This window comes from Chaetura pelagica, unplaced genomic scaffold, assembly GCF_000747805.2.
Source record: "Chaetura pelagica isolate M959 unplaced genomic scaffold, ChaPel_1.0 scaffold76, whole genome shotgun sequence".
In the NCBI taxonomy this organism is placed as follows: domain Eukaryota; kingdom Metazoa; phylum Chordata; class Aves; order Apodiformes; family Apodidae; genus Chaetura; species Chaetura pelagica.
The window spans coordinates 8,573,345-8,588,943 of record NW_009970723.1 but is presented as its reverse complement, the minus strand read 5'-3'; the positions used below and the strand labels follow the sequence as shown (position 1 = coordinate 8,588,943).

The 15,599-nt window shown below is 38.0% G+C and overlaps 1 protein-coding gene across 1 annotated transcript in view; it reads right to left on the bottom strand.

Moving 5' to 3' along the window:
* The window catches only part of CPQ (carboxypeptidase Q), a 131,007-nt gene that overhangs the window by 89,605 nt on the left and 25,803 nt on the right, over positions 1 to 15,599 (bottom strand). Inside the window, exon 3 of the mRNA XM_010006442.1 lies at positions 9,277 to 9,484. Within this exon, the coding sequence (XP_010004744.1) occupies positions 9,277 to 9,484 (208 nt within the window). The remainder of the gene's footprint in view (positions 1 to 9,276; positions 9,485 to 15,599) is intronic.

Genomic DNA, 15,599 nt, shown 5'->3' with positions numbered 1-15,599 from the left:
TAAATACTTTTTCATCATTGTGACTATATTTACAATAAAGCTATAGTGGCAAAGTGCAAGGCCTTTAAGGTCTCGAAAGCTTAGAGGACTCCTTCTAGGCTGATGAAACGGCATTAGAAACTAGTAACGTTGAAATTTAAAAAACGAAGAATGGATTGTATCAATGCTTTGAAGCACGTACTAACAAAGCAAACCAAGGTCTTGAGACTAATTCTCTTAAAGACCACACCAACTGTGATCAGCTGATTGTTTTCATCATCTCTCCCTACACCTTTTTCTCATAAAGCAGCAATGTGATGTGTGAAACCCTAACAAGTCTATTCAGAATTCTGCAGTTGGACTAGTGTTTCTCAAGAATACTGTCTCTCTGCCCACCAAAACTACAAGCTCTGCTAGATAGTCTGCTACAACCTTGAGTCATTCTCAGCTGCAGCAATCACACATTTCTTAGCATCAACACCTTTACATCAGAATGTCAGTGTGACTGTGCAGACCAAGTTCTCTCCCCCTTTCACCTCATCTCCAACCAGATAATTTGAGATTTCACTGCTTTTCGCATTTCCCCTCCACTCTAACATTTAACAACATTAGCTCTGTCCACCATCTAAAGCCTCACTGTCAGATCTTCCTCCACACTGGCCCTGTGTGTGGGAACCTCTGAATCTGCGTCAAACAGCCCTCTCCATCCAACCCACACACTCTTAGACATGCAGTTTTCCACTAGACTTGCATGAAAGATGCAGTTTTTAACACTGCACTCATCTTCTGGACTGTAGACTCACTAAGACAAGAATTATCTTGGTAGTCCTTCTTCCATTGTACAAGGTTAATCATATGGCCTGCATCTAACAAATAGAAACACAGATGAGCTGGAGCACCTCTCTTATGAAAATGACCTGAGAGAGTTGGGGTTGTTCAGCCTGGAGAAGAGAAGGCTCTGGGGAGACCCTATGGCAGCCTTCCAGTACCTGAAGGGGGCTACAGGAAAACTGGGGAGGGGCTTTTTACAAGGGCATGTAAGTGGTTTCAAACTGGAAGAGGGTAAATTTACACTAGACATTAGGAAGAAATTCTTTATTGTGAGGGTGGTGAGAGACCAGAACAGGCTGCCCAGAGAAACTGTGGCTGCCCCCTCCCTGCAAGTGTTCAAGGGCATGGAGCAACCTAGTCCAGGGGCAAGTGTCCCTGTCCATGCAGGGGGGTTGCAACTACATGATCTTTAAGGCCCCTTCCAACCTAAACCATTCCATGATTGCATAACTACAGCTATTTGCCTACTTCTGTAGTGAATAGGTTTTTTTAGACACTTGGCACCAGCATTTCTGGCACCTACTTTTTCATAATTAAATGTACAACAGTTTATTTCCTTCTTCCTCTTCAATATTGTGTTTTCTTTCTTCATGCCTCAGGCAAGTATCACATCTGCCAAACCCAGAACTAGCCTTTAGATACTCTTGTGCATTAGAATGCAAAAAGGATCCAGTGTAATTTTAGAAGATAACTTTTTCAATGTGGATTAAAAAAAGCTTTCACAATAATTCTGTAAAGCCTATGTGCACTTGTAAATTATTACTGAAATAAAAACCCACAGTAATTCTTTAAACTGATGTGTGGGAATGAAGACAAAGGAATGGGTGGGAAGAAAATACATGACAGTGTATCTGCTTATACTCATATCATTGAAAGGACTACAAAACTGTGTGTTCAGACAAAGTTGCTGGCCAATAAAACAAGAACCCTAAATGTTGTTTGTTTTTTAACGTCTGGTCTCACAGTTTTAGTTGGCTGCAGTTTAAGAAGTACATAAATGCTCCAAAGAGCAGCGCACAGAGCAAAGGTCTAGCAAGTAGCTTTGCATTGATACTAGGCTGCATTCAAAAAGAGAAGGAGGGTGGACGAGGCAGCCAGATGACATGTACATGCTGGTATGTATGCTCAGGTGAAAAGCAGAGAGCACACGGTCTGAGCTCACATTAAGAGAATCCAAATGGAACATGTATAGCAGGGTGAGAGCAGCACTCAAACCCTCCGAACTCCCTAGACTCTATTGAGGAAGACCATCTAGATGTCCTCATCCCTTGTCACTGTCACTCTGATGCTATTGTAACCTAGGATATCACCAGCAAGTTGAGTTAGTACACACTAACAAATTCCTGTTCCCTCTGGAGGTTAGTTGCTGATGGCAACTAAAGCTAATCCATTTTTCCTTTGTATTACAATAACTCATATGCACTGACAGCCACTGTTTCTCAGCTTGCTAGAGGAGGTCCTGGTGGTTTGTTTGTATCCAGTGGAGCACATCTCTTGGTTCTGCTCTGGTACTGCCAAGCTGAGAGACAGAGTGACTTCAGGTGTCTCCAAGATCAGCACAGCTGGCTACCATCCCAGTCCTCTCCCTGACTCTCAGCTGCCCATTTATAGATATGGTATAGTCATTTTTAAAACATCTGAACATTACAAAGGTCACATTACACTGGTGAACCTCACCTGATGCCTTCCTGCAAAATTATATCAGGACAATCATTTTTAAGAAGATGTAAGCTGTTTTGAATCTTTCTTCTACATACACAAATTCACTCCTTCCACCAAAATTTCAGACATACGCCCTACGTAGTACAATGCTTTTTAACTGTTGTCCCTTAATGAAATCAATCACATACGTACTAACCCCTTATACAAGGTATTTGTTTTATTTCAGACACAGAGGCCTCCAAAAAAACATGCCTACTTTAGGATATATTGGTCATTCAGTCAGAAGGCAAACTATTGCTGAATTCTCCCCACCAGAATTAAATGCTTTCAGTCAGCTCTTGGGTTTTAAATGGACAATTCAAGTTTTAGATTTGCTAAGCTCTATATGACAAAATTTATCATGCACTTTACACTTAAAATTTGGTAGGCTGTCAGTCAAGTTACAGTAAGACATTTTCCTCCATATCAGTTTCATATTAACTTGACTGTTTTCATCACCAGACCTCTGCTTAAGAACAAATGATGGCAATACTGACACTCCCACAAGGCACAATATAAAAAAATACTCCTTGATTAATAGTTCAAAGTCCTGTTACTAATAAAATGAACACACACTGAGTACTACTTCTTTCAGCAACTATTAATACAAAAACTTCAAAGAAAATAAAACATTTCCTAACAATGCCAATGTTCTTTCTTCACCCTTTCTTTTGTTCCTTTTTCACCATTTGTCTTTCTTCTTTCCCATCAGTCCACTATCATGAAGTAATGGGCTGGCACTTTCAAATTATATTCATAATTATCTCTTAAATTCTTCCAAATTCTTTTAAATTCTAGTAGCGAAGAGCATCAACTTACAGTCACAGAAAAGAGACTCACACAAGTGCACTTACAAACCCTTCAACATTTTTGAATGAATAGCACAACAATCCACATGGAGAAAATGTGATAATGGAGCCATAATGTGATGGCACCAGGCTCTTAAAACATTTCTACTCAAAGCTCTATTGTATGCATGATTTCGTTTGAGGATAAGGATATCTGGAAGCCACATCAAAGGGCTAATGGACAGACATTTTGTTAACATATGTAGAACGGATGCCAGGCCATAAAACAACATTGTACAGAGTATTACACGTCTTCAGAGAAGGCTGCTCTTTTTTTTCTTTTTTTCCTTTTTCTTTTTTTTTTTTTTTCCCCCCTGCGTTTGGAGTTTTGGGGTTTTTTTGTCTACAAATGATTTCTTCCCTTATGTGCATGAATGCCTAACAGGCTCAGAAGTCTGGACAATTTTCATGTTCTCTTGTTCCCTGGAGCTTTGCCCAGTATCACAAATTCTGTGAGTGGGCTGTTTTTTTTTGTATTTTTTTTAATGGGGAAAGGAAGAAGAATAAGAAAATAAGCTGCTATTTCCTTTCTAGAGCAGGTTCTATTACACCAATCATGGATTGGTAAAGAATTTCATAATCTGCTACCTTAGCATCTCTGTTTCTCAGGTCATTCCTAGGACTGCTAGATTCAAAGTACTGTTCAAACTTGGCTCAGACCTACAGCACATTCTTCAATGGTCTTTTATGCCTGTGCTGTTCAAAATAGAGTAACTTTTCAAATGGTACATTATGTAGATACGGCACTCCATAAAAACAGGAGGCAAAAAAAATCTGGGTAGAGTGAATTCCTGGAACAGCTCTTTAGAATTCCAAAAAAGCCACTTATGAGCTCCTCTGTTTCTGCTCCACAGGATTTATGCTACATCACAGAATAATGAGCAACCATTAAATTTATGTACTTTGTAGAGCACTTGAGCAACAGTTCTCCTATCTCTCAGCAACTCTAAGATCAGTAAAACAGCACTGCACACCAAGAACTACACAGTATGGAAAGACACTGAAAGTCAGCATTACAGGAGAGTTATATCTTCATCCACTTCGATACCTTTTCAGTTAATCAAGTATTTTGTGGTTCAGTGTTTGACATATTAGGTACATTGAAGCCAGACTAACAAGAAATAGCCACTATTTATAGCATTTCCCCAGAGATGGGAACGGTTGCTTCTGCACTTCAAGAGCAATCATGTTACATCTGTATTAAAATGAGGAGACAAACATGTTTTACTGCCAGCTCTACCTGAATTTCAAATGAAAAGCACATTAGTTAACTTGTAAATTTCTCAGTCAGTCTCCAGTGTCAACTTACATAGTTTAAATAAAACATCTCACCAATACACAATACAGTACAGAAGGATGCTAACAGCATGGTCCCAGGTTCAAGAGTGTGCTGCTTCAAAAACTCCTTCTCCAAGACCAAAGTCAGCAACGGACTGCAAATGTCTTTAACCTGCAATTGCCTGGACCTCAGCAGGTTCTGCTACCATACCTTCTCCATTTCACAAACTCAACTGTCAGCACTTACACAGGCTTAAGTATGTTAAGTCCCACAACCCACAGGTTTTCTACTCTCACAGTTGTCCTAAGCACCGTGAGACTGGAATTCCAAGCTCAGAAAGGCTGCCAGGGCATCAAGTCAGAGCATGTTTGATCCCACTGCTTCTGTTCCATCTATATGAAGAAAAGCTGGATCTTGAATTCATTATCTTATAGGCTCACATCCTCTGTGCGCCTACAGGCATTCAGGCCTCAGCAGGCACTAAACGAGGACCTCAGGACTGTCAGGATAGTAGATGTCTCTGCTCAGAATATGCACAGTCATGCTAGCTCTGACATTAGCAAGGGTCCTGTCTGGGGAGAGCAGCCCTGCCCTGACTTAAAAAGCATAATACAAAGATAAACAGACCAGAGACATTGTGAGAGACTGGCAGCATGACAAAATCCATCTCCTTTTTCTGTTCAGAAGTTTTCTATACCACCTGAAAACTTAGAATCATAGAAAGGTTAAGGTTGGACGGGACCTTAAAGATCATCAGATTCCAACCTACCTGCTATAAGCAAGGACACCTCCCACTAGACCAGGCTGCACAAAGCCTCATCCAGCCTGGCCTTGAATGCCTCCAGGGAGGGGGCTTCCACAGCCTCCCTGGGCAACCTGTTCTGGTGCCTTCCTACCCTCATGGTGAAGAATTTCTTCCTGATGTCTAACCTAAATCTCCCCTCTTTCAGTTTAAAACTAATCCCCCTTGTCCTATCACTGCCCTCTCTGGTGAAATAAATTTTCAGAAGCTTTGAAAGGAGGAAGCCCCCCCCCAGCTTTCCTGTTGCAACTTTGAGTAGGTTTCAAAGCACATTTTTCTTAGTTGGAGCAATTGATGCTAAATGATTTGCCTCCTACTTCCGGCTGGCCAAATAGAAAAGATAAACTAGAATTGAAACCTGAGGAGTCAGTGAGTAACTTCTGAAAAGTACATGTGCCTTGGGTGCAGAGCTGCCCCAAAAAGCAACGGGACATCTGAGCCCATGTCACATCATTGCTTCTGAAGATGAATGCATCCCTGAGAGCTTGATGCTTCACAAAGCAGTGATTACATTTCTTTTACTGCTTTACGTTTTTACAGCGGCGTAGATATGTTGAAGTCAAGCACAGGTACCCAAACAAAGGTTTGCAGGTTTGACAATTCAGAGTATCAATTATCATAGGATGGCTTGGGTTGGAAATATGATCATATCAAACATCTCTTGCAACAGCAAAACAAGGCATGTATTACAAGACTTCAAGATACAGCAAACTTTTAGAAAAATGTCAGAGGTATTTAATTAATGCTTTTATTTCTGTTTTCCTTAATATTTTTCTAGTTTTACTTTTTTCCACTGCAAGAATCCACAAAAAACACTTGGGAAAATTACTTTAGAAAGAAGAACTGAACTGGACACACTACAAGAGTGGCCAAATAAAACAAACAACAAATAACCCAAGAAAGCAACAACAACAAACAAACAAAAAAAAACAAACAAGACCAAAACCCGAACAAACAAAAAACCCACAACAGATTTTGTTGGATTAAAATCCTTCAAAGGATTTTAATAATAATATACAACATTGCTTGTAACAATTTTTTCAGACAAATATTATTTCAATTCTTATTGATTATTTTGAATAAACATGCTAAAATCTCACAGGATAAATTGATGAGTTATTTATGAATCAAGCAGTATATTAAATTTTGGTCATTATATAAATGAACACAAAAATACTTAATATGTGGTTACATCTAGAACTTATCTCTTCTCACCAGAGTTCATCAGTATCCTAATTTTCAGATAAGTTCTGGTTTTTAAAGTTATAATTTACTGCAATACCTGTGGCCACTTATATTTCACATACTTCAGTCTAAATTAAAAGTGCTGTGCTTTAGATCTTTGTACAAGTGATACCACCCACTGCTGATTTTTCACCCAGAGTTCAGAGGTCCAGACTCACTTTTGTTTTAGTTCAGAACTTAAACTGCAATTCTGGCCTGTGGAAATGGCACCTTTCTATTCCCCTGGATTTGTACTGCATTTTAAAACACTTTGGCACAAAAGACATTGTAAGGGTTTGGGTCTGCAACATATTTTATTGCCTAAATACCTAGATGGTTCCTATTTTTACCAGAGTAACACAGTGGAATGAGTGTGGTGAAGCAACCATTAAGGCTACAAGAGGAACTGAGTACTAAAAAACCTAAACATTCACTTGTTTTATTTTTCTGTTTCTTGGTTACATTTTCAAAGTGTCGCCACTACCACTCCTACTTACATCAGCAGGGGGCTTGTAAATAAGTCTTTTACCCAGAGTTTCAAAAAAACTGAGCTTCTTAGTGGAAGAAGTGAAGAGATCCTGTGGGAAATGGTTCTTCTTCTTCCCTACATAAGTCTAAACAAAATGTCTTTTAAGTCAGCAAAGCCCTTCTGCTGATTATACCCACCTAATGGATCAAAACCAGGCCTGCTGCTCAAGGACAAACGAAAGCAAAACAACAGGTGTGATACAAGGCAGGAAGGATGGGCAACAAGTTATGCATTGCCCCTGCTAGTTACTGCCCTGACTTGGGGCTCATGGATGCCAATTGGCTCTGGACAGTGACATTGGCTGGACAGGGAGGTCATGGGGACATAAAAAGGCGGTGAGTTTAGCAGGTGGGACTGAGGTCTGCTCAGATGCTTCTTGCATGGGCATGAGTGTGGATGTGGGGTGTATTCTGAGCACGGTGGGGGTGTATCTAACTACCACTCTCAAATACGGTCCCGCAGTGGCCGTTCGTCTGTGAGAGGTGAGTGCCACTTGTGAGTCCACAGCTTTATTCAACAACCCCTCCAAATTGGGGGGAGAAGTCCCAAAAACATCCTGACAGTTGACAGCCCCCCTGGCATCCGCTCGCAACAGATCCCAATCCATTTAATTACTTAAAGAAACAGAGTAGGACAGCAAAGAGAAAATCAAGTTCAGGCAAGCACATTAACACATATTTGAAGGTTACATTTGGATGCTTCATAACCTGAGTTGAAATGTCAAATTTTGAAAAACACCAATTATAATTCAGAAGACATAGCCTATTAGCTGGTTAGAAGCATAGCTATTAATTCAGATGACATAAAATTATATTCACTGTATCTCAATTTGAAGTGGGACATTGTTTTTATATATATATACAGTGTGGTATATACAGTGTTTACTTGGTATATACAGTGCTAGGCTCATAGATGATGGTATATAAACCAAACAATAATGAGGAAAATTACTTTTTCCCTGACCAGTTATCAAGCTTCTGAAATAACAGATTCATGCTAACACTGAGGATCTCTCCAAGCCAGAGCTACAGAACTACCATCTCAGAACAGGTAAAATCGTTTAAGATTTCTGGTTTTAAGGCACTTGCATTCATTGAAGGCAGAAAACTACAATGTTTAAAAAAGAATCATGGCTCAGCAGATGTGCTCGGCAGCAATTTCTAGTGCTGTCAGTGAGGCTGCAACAGCACTTTCACAATAAATCATACTGCCAGAAAATTCATCTCATGTTGTAAGGTGACATAGAAGACCTCATACCAGGTACAAATCCTTCAGCACCACAAATTCAGTCTGTAGGATTTTTGGCTAAGAAGTTGGAAGAGAAGAGAAAGAAGAAAAGTCTTAAAATGGAAGCCAACCATTTAGGATTAACTAGTGTTCTAACAGAATCTGCAGATGCTTTTTAGTGTAGATGATTTATTGTTCTGAACTAACACACACCCAACTCCTGCTAAATGCAGCAATGATTTGCACAAGAAAAAACATCTTCAAAAAGTTAAACTGATATCCTGCATTCACTTACATATTTGAGGAAAAACTCAGCCAACAATTTTGTTTCTGGACAGCAGAACCTGGATTATTTACCTGATCAAGAAACCACTTGAGAATTATTAATAGAACAATAAGCAAGCCCCAAACACAAATAATTATGCCAACTTTAACTTATTACTTGTTATTTAAAACAATAATTGTATTCATTGCAGTGCTAGGGTTTCAGTTCTGCTTACATACACAATTCTTTCTAAGCCTATGCAGATGGTATTATTTAAAGTGAGATTTATGCCAGGGAACCAAAAAGGAAGAGGTTAAATTTTGTACAGTTTATCTGAATTTCCTGTTCTTAGAACACAGTAATTCATAAAGTTTTCTAAAGCTGATCCTAGTATGTTAGAATTGAGCCTCATGATTTCAAACCTGCTACCTGAAAAAGACTGAAAAGCTGAGAGACACCCAAAATGTAGAAGAATAAGTGAAGAAGAGTTACTCATTTGAAGTATTTATTAGAAAGGGGATGCTCTTTGGGTTTGTTTCTTCATATTTTTAAAGAATAAAATAAGGAGTCTTTTTGTATATTCTCACTCACCTGCTCCGGGTATTTGCTTCCAACTATCTCTGCCACAGTGTTAAAGGAAAGAGAGTCTGGATAGGTCTTAGCTCCCATCTTCAGGTGCACAACGATCTTGTTGCCTCGGGAAGACATCCGTGACATCATTTCAGCATCTTCCACAGAGATGCAAGCAGTGGGAATCCGGGGCACACCAGGCTGGTAATCCTGCCACCCAGTATGTGCACTGTGAAAACAGAAACAAAGTGTTAACAACTTAACTCCATAAGTTACTATCACTATTATAGAATTATAAAAAGAATACTTTCACTACCAATTCCAGCAGAGTCTCAAAATGGACATATTTACTATTTTTAAATCAAACTTTTGATAAATTACATCAAGTGCTTTTGTATTAATCCAAATATCTGACTCTTACTATTCTGTATGTCTGGAAAGCTATACTGTGACAGCTCCATTTAGGTCATTGCCATGCTTTGACATTACAGTAGTTAATGCTGTTATACCACACTTCATTTCAGTGCCTTTATCAGGCACTCATTTTTCATTTGTAAATGAAAGAGAACTAAAAAAAAAACAACCAACCAACCAAAAAAATAACTTTATACAAATTACACAGAGAAAAAGAAAAATACTCCCCACTAGATGTAACACTTTGGTGTCCTCCATTTAGGAACAGTTATGCCTTGTGGAGATTAAAAATGGGGGGTGGGGGAGGGAGAAATATAAAAAAAATAATTACAAATTTCCTCTGGCATTTACAGTGCTATAGAGAGTTACAACTTCTTTCCTCTCAGAAAGCCACAGATGGTTTCATGACTATTTAAAGCAATTACTTCCCTTCCAGAGGCTCCTTGTACCACTGCTGCATACAGAGCTAACTGGAGTGATTCCATATATGACATCATAGGATCCTTAAGAGGTAGTGGACAAGTTCCTCAACAAGTTCCTTCAATGTTTTTTCACATTTGGCCATTATTTACATACTTATAATTTTCTGGTGCTTCTGTTGAGATCTCTGGATCTGACTTGCAGAAGCACTGAGCATTTCAGCTGCAGCTGAAGTCAATGCTTTTAAAGTGAAGCTGTGTATAAAGCCAGATAGAGTGGGAAAAAAACATGTGGGAAAAATGAGAAACCAGGATCTAGATGTATACCCAAATAAACAAATACTCCTGATATTAAATCATTCATTGCCTTCATTTCCCACTTGTAGAAGGGGAATAAAAATACTCTTTGTTTCAAGAAGACAGACTCAACAAACACTTGGGAACTGTTCTGACACTGCAATAATGATTGGAACTTGACTACTATAAAAATGGATGTCCTAAATCCTAAAATAAACTTAGAACTGCACATTAAAATATTAGGGTAAAACTCTGAAAAAGTAGCTCTCCAGTACTGGTCATCCTCTGCAATAAATCTGTAAACTGAGAAAATACATCTGTAAACCTTTATTTCAGGTCTACTCTGTCATTCTCTCATTTCAGTCACTACTCCAGAGGTGTTTTCAATATACATAAAATATTCAGCCATCTAGAGGCTTCTTCAATATTCTTATGAATATGCCATTTGTCTGTATTTGTCTCGGTTAAATTCTGACTTTATTATTATAGCCAAATGTCAGCTAATAAGTTTCAGAAGGAAATCTCTAAAGCTGAATTGTATCTTCACCTACATGTTACCCTCTAAAGCTAAAGCATGTATTTACCTACATGGTATCCTATGAAGAAAGGCTACAGCTGAAGCTTTCAAACCAGATTACAGACATTCTTCACTTCAGCTGTTACACATTTTATCACCATTTATACATATATTAATTACAGAATCACAGAACATTTAAGCTTGGTAGGGACTTCTGGAGCTCATCCGGTCCAAGTCCCTGCTTAAGCAGGGCCTCCTAGAGCTGGTTGCCCAGAATCATGTCCAATACCTGCAAATCTTCACCTATGAGCTTACCTACAGTAGCAGATATGTATTTTATACATTTAAAAAATAAAAATAAAAAAATTGGAGGGGATTTTAAAGTCTTCTAAACTGGAAAAAAACCCACCATGTACTTCCTGGAGGAGATGTGGTGAGAAGGGAGAAATGCACTTTGTAAGGATATAAATTAGGTAAAATGGGAAAGATTATTCAGTCTATTTGTTTAGAACAATAAATCCTTCTCAATAATAACAAGATGTATTGTAATCAATAACATAACTGCAGAGTAGATATGTATAAACATATATTTGAAAAGAAAATTACAGAGGTCTTAGGGGAGCTGCTTCAGAGTGCAGACAGATGTGATTATTAGGTGGCAACAGTTTAGGAAGTTATTGCTCCCAGTTGTTTACGGCCGAACTTCACACAAAGGCTGGTGCCCCTTCCCCACATCAGCTTTGCAGGCCAGATGACACAAAGCTCATAGTTACCCAGGTACTCAGAGTCTCTTGTGCCACATAATCCTCACCAAGTGACATAAACTCACATAGGCTCATAAATTTAGATATTTTTTTTTTCTTTCCCTTTGTAAAAAAAAACAACAGAGGATCATTCACACCCTCTCTTTTAAACCGTGACAATTTACTGCATGTGTTTAGTTTTCCTTGAGTGTTTGGGGATATAGCCAGCATGTTAACTGGAGACTTTCCACAAAACATAAAATAAACAACATAATGGAAAAAAAATAATACAATTCCATGGATTCATGTTCCAAAAAAACCCTTACATTCAACAACTCAGCAGAAACAGTTTTTGCTCATTTTAAATGAATCCATTCATCTGTGTCTTCTGACAAGATTGTCTTAGTATTAACATGCAGTGTACACTGAACTGCAGTAAGTCAAATTTTATCACCACCTGTATTGATTTTGCTCTCCTTGTTATTTCCCAGGTGCTCAACAAAAGAAACCCCTAGAAGCATATTGCTTCTCCAACGTAAGTAGGAATTGCACTTCCACCACAACTGTGAATAAAGCTCTGAGAACCCATTGAGATCCACGCGTGCTTACATGCTCCAAGTGAATGAACTTCTAAAGGTACAAAATTTACCCCAGCTAACTCAAAATCCAAACCTAAAAACTAAACCCAAACACAAAAACTAAGTGCAAAAACTAAACCTTGAAGTCACTGGTAGTCCTTCCATTTTTATGCTCAAACTACTGTTTCACTGAGATTATAAAGGTAAAACCAACTACCCAAATTAAGGAACAGATGGTATTGGGGAATCAGACGATACCAGGACCTGAAGGGAAAAAAGGGAAACGTACCACAAGAACTATCAGTACAAAATCACAAGGCAGTTGCACAGTCCTGTATATTCCTGATGCTACAAAATGAACTCACATGGAAAACATCTCTGGAAGACACTAAGCATCTTGGGATACACCTGATTAAAATTTACACACATGAAAAATATGCTATGTGTCAAGTGTATCTAAATAATAAATTGCTCAATAAAGTGTTAAACAGTACATTAAAATAATCCAACTAAATTTAGCCCCTTTTATGCAGAGTTTACTGAAAACTGGAAAGGCTGCTGACCATATGGCCAGACATGAGCAATTATTAACTAAACAAAACAGAAAAGAAATTACTATCAGACATACGAATATAGAGAGAAGCAGCCCTAACTTTGTCTTAAATTACGAGGATATGGTTCAGTAGAAAGAATTTTGGTAGTGGTGGGCAAGGAATATTTTTTTCTTCACTGTGTCTGAACACACAATTTCTGTGGCTATTCTTTCTAAACAAAATGATTTTTACATTAAAAAAAACTTATTTGCATTTACCATTCCCTGTCCTTGGAAAAAGAAAGAAAATAATCACAGAAAACCCACTAGGGAGATCACAAAGCAACTCTGATGCAGAATCAGCTCTGGTCTTTGCAACACTGGTACCCAAAGGGATGGTGCACCCCCGACATGTCCTACTAACACCAGGAGCGATGTCAGCTGATGCTACTTCAGACCCACACTCCCTATGAAAATGTTTTAATCCAGCAAGGCCTGAATTAATTTTTCAAAACTTTACTTATATACATACTTTATACTATGCTTTGGTGTTAAGTAGAGGAGTGTAGCTTCTTTTTTCTTTATTATTATTTACCAAAAGCTTTTGTTTTCTGATTTTAGATCTACTGGGTCACATTATTTTCATATTTAAACTACTTTATATATTGAGCACATCTAGCTATATTAATCCTTTATAAACCTATTAATGTCCATAAAAACTCATCACCATTCAGTCTCAAGTATCTTCAGATAGGCTTCAGATAAATAAAGCAGTTGGGTTTTGTTTTTGACAAGCCCCTGTATTTCACATCTTAGAAAGCATTTAAGAGAAGTATCAAGTATGAATAACAAAGCAGAGAGGAAAGTCTCCAAAATGTTTTGTCTGCTGAAAATGCACCTCAAATGACTAGTAAGAAACAGATGTGTCTTACATCTTACAGAAAAATAAAAAGGAAGGATAAAAAAAGTCAAAAGGGAGTTAGTTAATTTGTTTCTCTTCTGAGTAAAATAATCAAATGTCGAAAACCTAAAAGGTCTGGATGAAAAGACGTGCTTCTGCTGTCAGGTCAGTTCTAACTCTTGTTACTGTGGTAGCTGACCTTGAATGTTCCATTACTTTTTTCTTGGACTACCAACTCTTATCTCTAAGATAAGCTAATATGCCCAAGGACAAATAAACTGTGTAAGAACCAGTGCTGCAAGCTAAACTGGATGCTCTGATGGAAAACACATCTCAAGTTGAAGCCTCAGACAAAGACAGCAATCTCCAAATGGGAGAAGTAATAATGACATTATAAGAACACTAACACGACTTTAAAAAAACAAACAACAACAAACCAAAACCAAACAAGCCAAACAAACCAAAACTTGTTTATACCAAATCTTACAAAGATCTACTTTAGCCATAACCTGTATACACACCTCCAATACACAATTCTTCACACCAGTCGCATAAGTGTTCAGAAGCATCTTTAGTTTACTTACTCATAGCAACGCATTCTGAGACTTTAATTACATACATGACTGCCTATTCTCTTCAGACCCATGCCACTGTACCAATCACATGTAAACTAAACATTCATATCAGGTCAGCTAGCTTGTTATGACTGACTTAAAACATAAAATATATTCCTTAATAGAACCATGACTATACTAATCACTAGCTATACCTATAGTAAGATCACAACCTTAACTCTTGGTAATAGGGTCACATCCTCCTCATACTTTGGTCCCATTTTTTCCCTTGTGTATTCTACATATTACAAAAAAACCCCACCTTGCCTACAAAGCTTTACACTTTAAAGGAGTGATGGAACATCCTGTAGCAAAACAGAAGGGAAATTGTGCATCTTGATCTCACACTTAGCTATGCAGAACAGCCCCACTCCTGCATCTTTCTCTTCACCAAAAGACCCTGCAAAACAAAACTTGTCCTTGTGCACACTCAGACTGTGTACATTCTTTCAAGATTCTCACCATTATCTGAGTAACTGTAATAGAATTAGTCAAAACGTCAAAAGTATTGTAAATCTTCTCAGAAGAACTAAGTCTTTAGAAATAAAATCAAGACTATTCCCCATTTACAGCCAGTTGGCAAAATACTAAAGCAATAAATTCAGCCCAATTTTGTGTTTCTGTCATCATTTGTCCCAAGATTCTCTTGCTTTCTTTACTTCTTACACTGGCTTTGTAGGATTTGATTTATTGGTTTACAGTAAATGGATATAATAGCAACTCGGTTGAATTTGAAACAAAATATGCATTTTGAAATACGAAGCTAAAGAGCAAAAATAAGATGTGGTACAAATATGTAATTAAATAACATAGCAGTCTGTTACTAAACATAGCATATTTGGAGTCTAGTTATAAAGTCTCTTCCAGAGTACACTGTTACAGCCTTTAATTGATGTTGCATCTTCACAAGTGTAATGAAGTGTAGGAGACAATCCAGAAACTATTTGCTTTACCAAGGGAAACTCCCTTTGAAAGAGTACAGCATTACTGGGTTACCGCATGGACTCCTTTTAAATTAATGTTTAGAAAACTGCACCTAATCAGTGGTAGGTACTCATTAAAATTAGGCTTTACCAAACAAGCATAATAGCTTGGACATAATTATATACGTGCTAGGCTGCAGAGTGCAACTAACATGTCTATGTTTGCATTCCACTTTAATATTCAGTCCCACATGCACTATGGGAATTCTATGATAACCACAGAATATTTTTAAAAATAGCGCACATTAGATATGGTTTGTCAAACAAGAAGCAAAAAACAACTGTGAATGGTAAAATGATCAAATGAAGCAAGTCCAATGAATTCCACCCCGGGACTATCCAACTG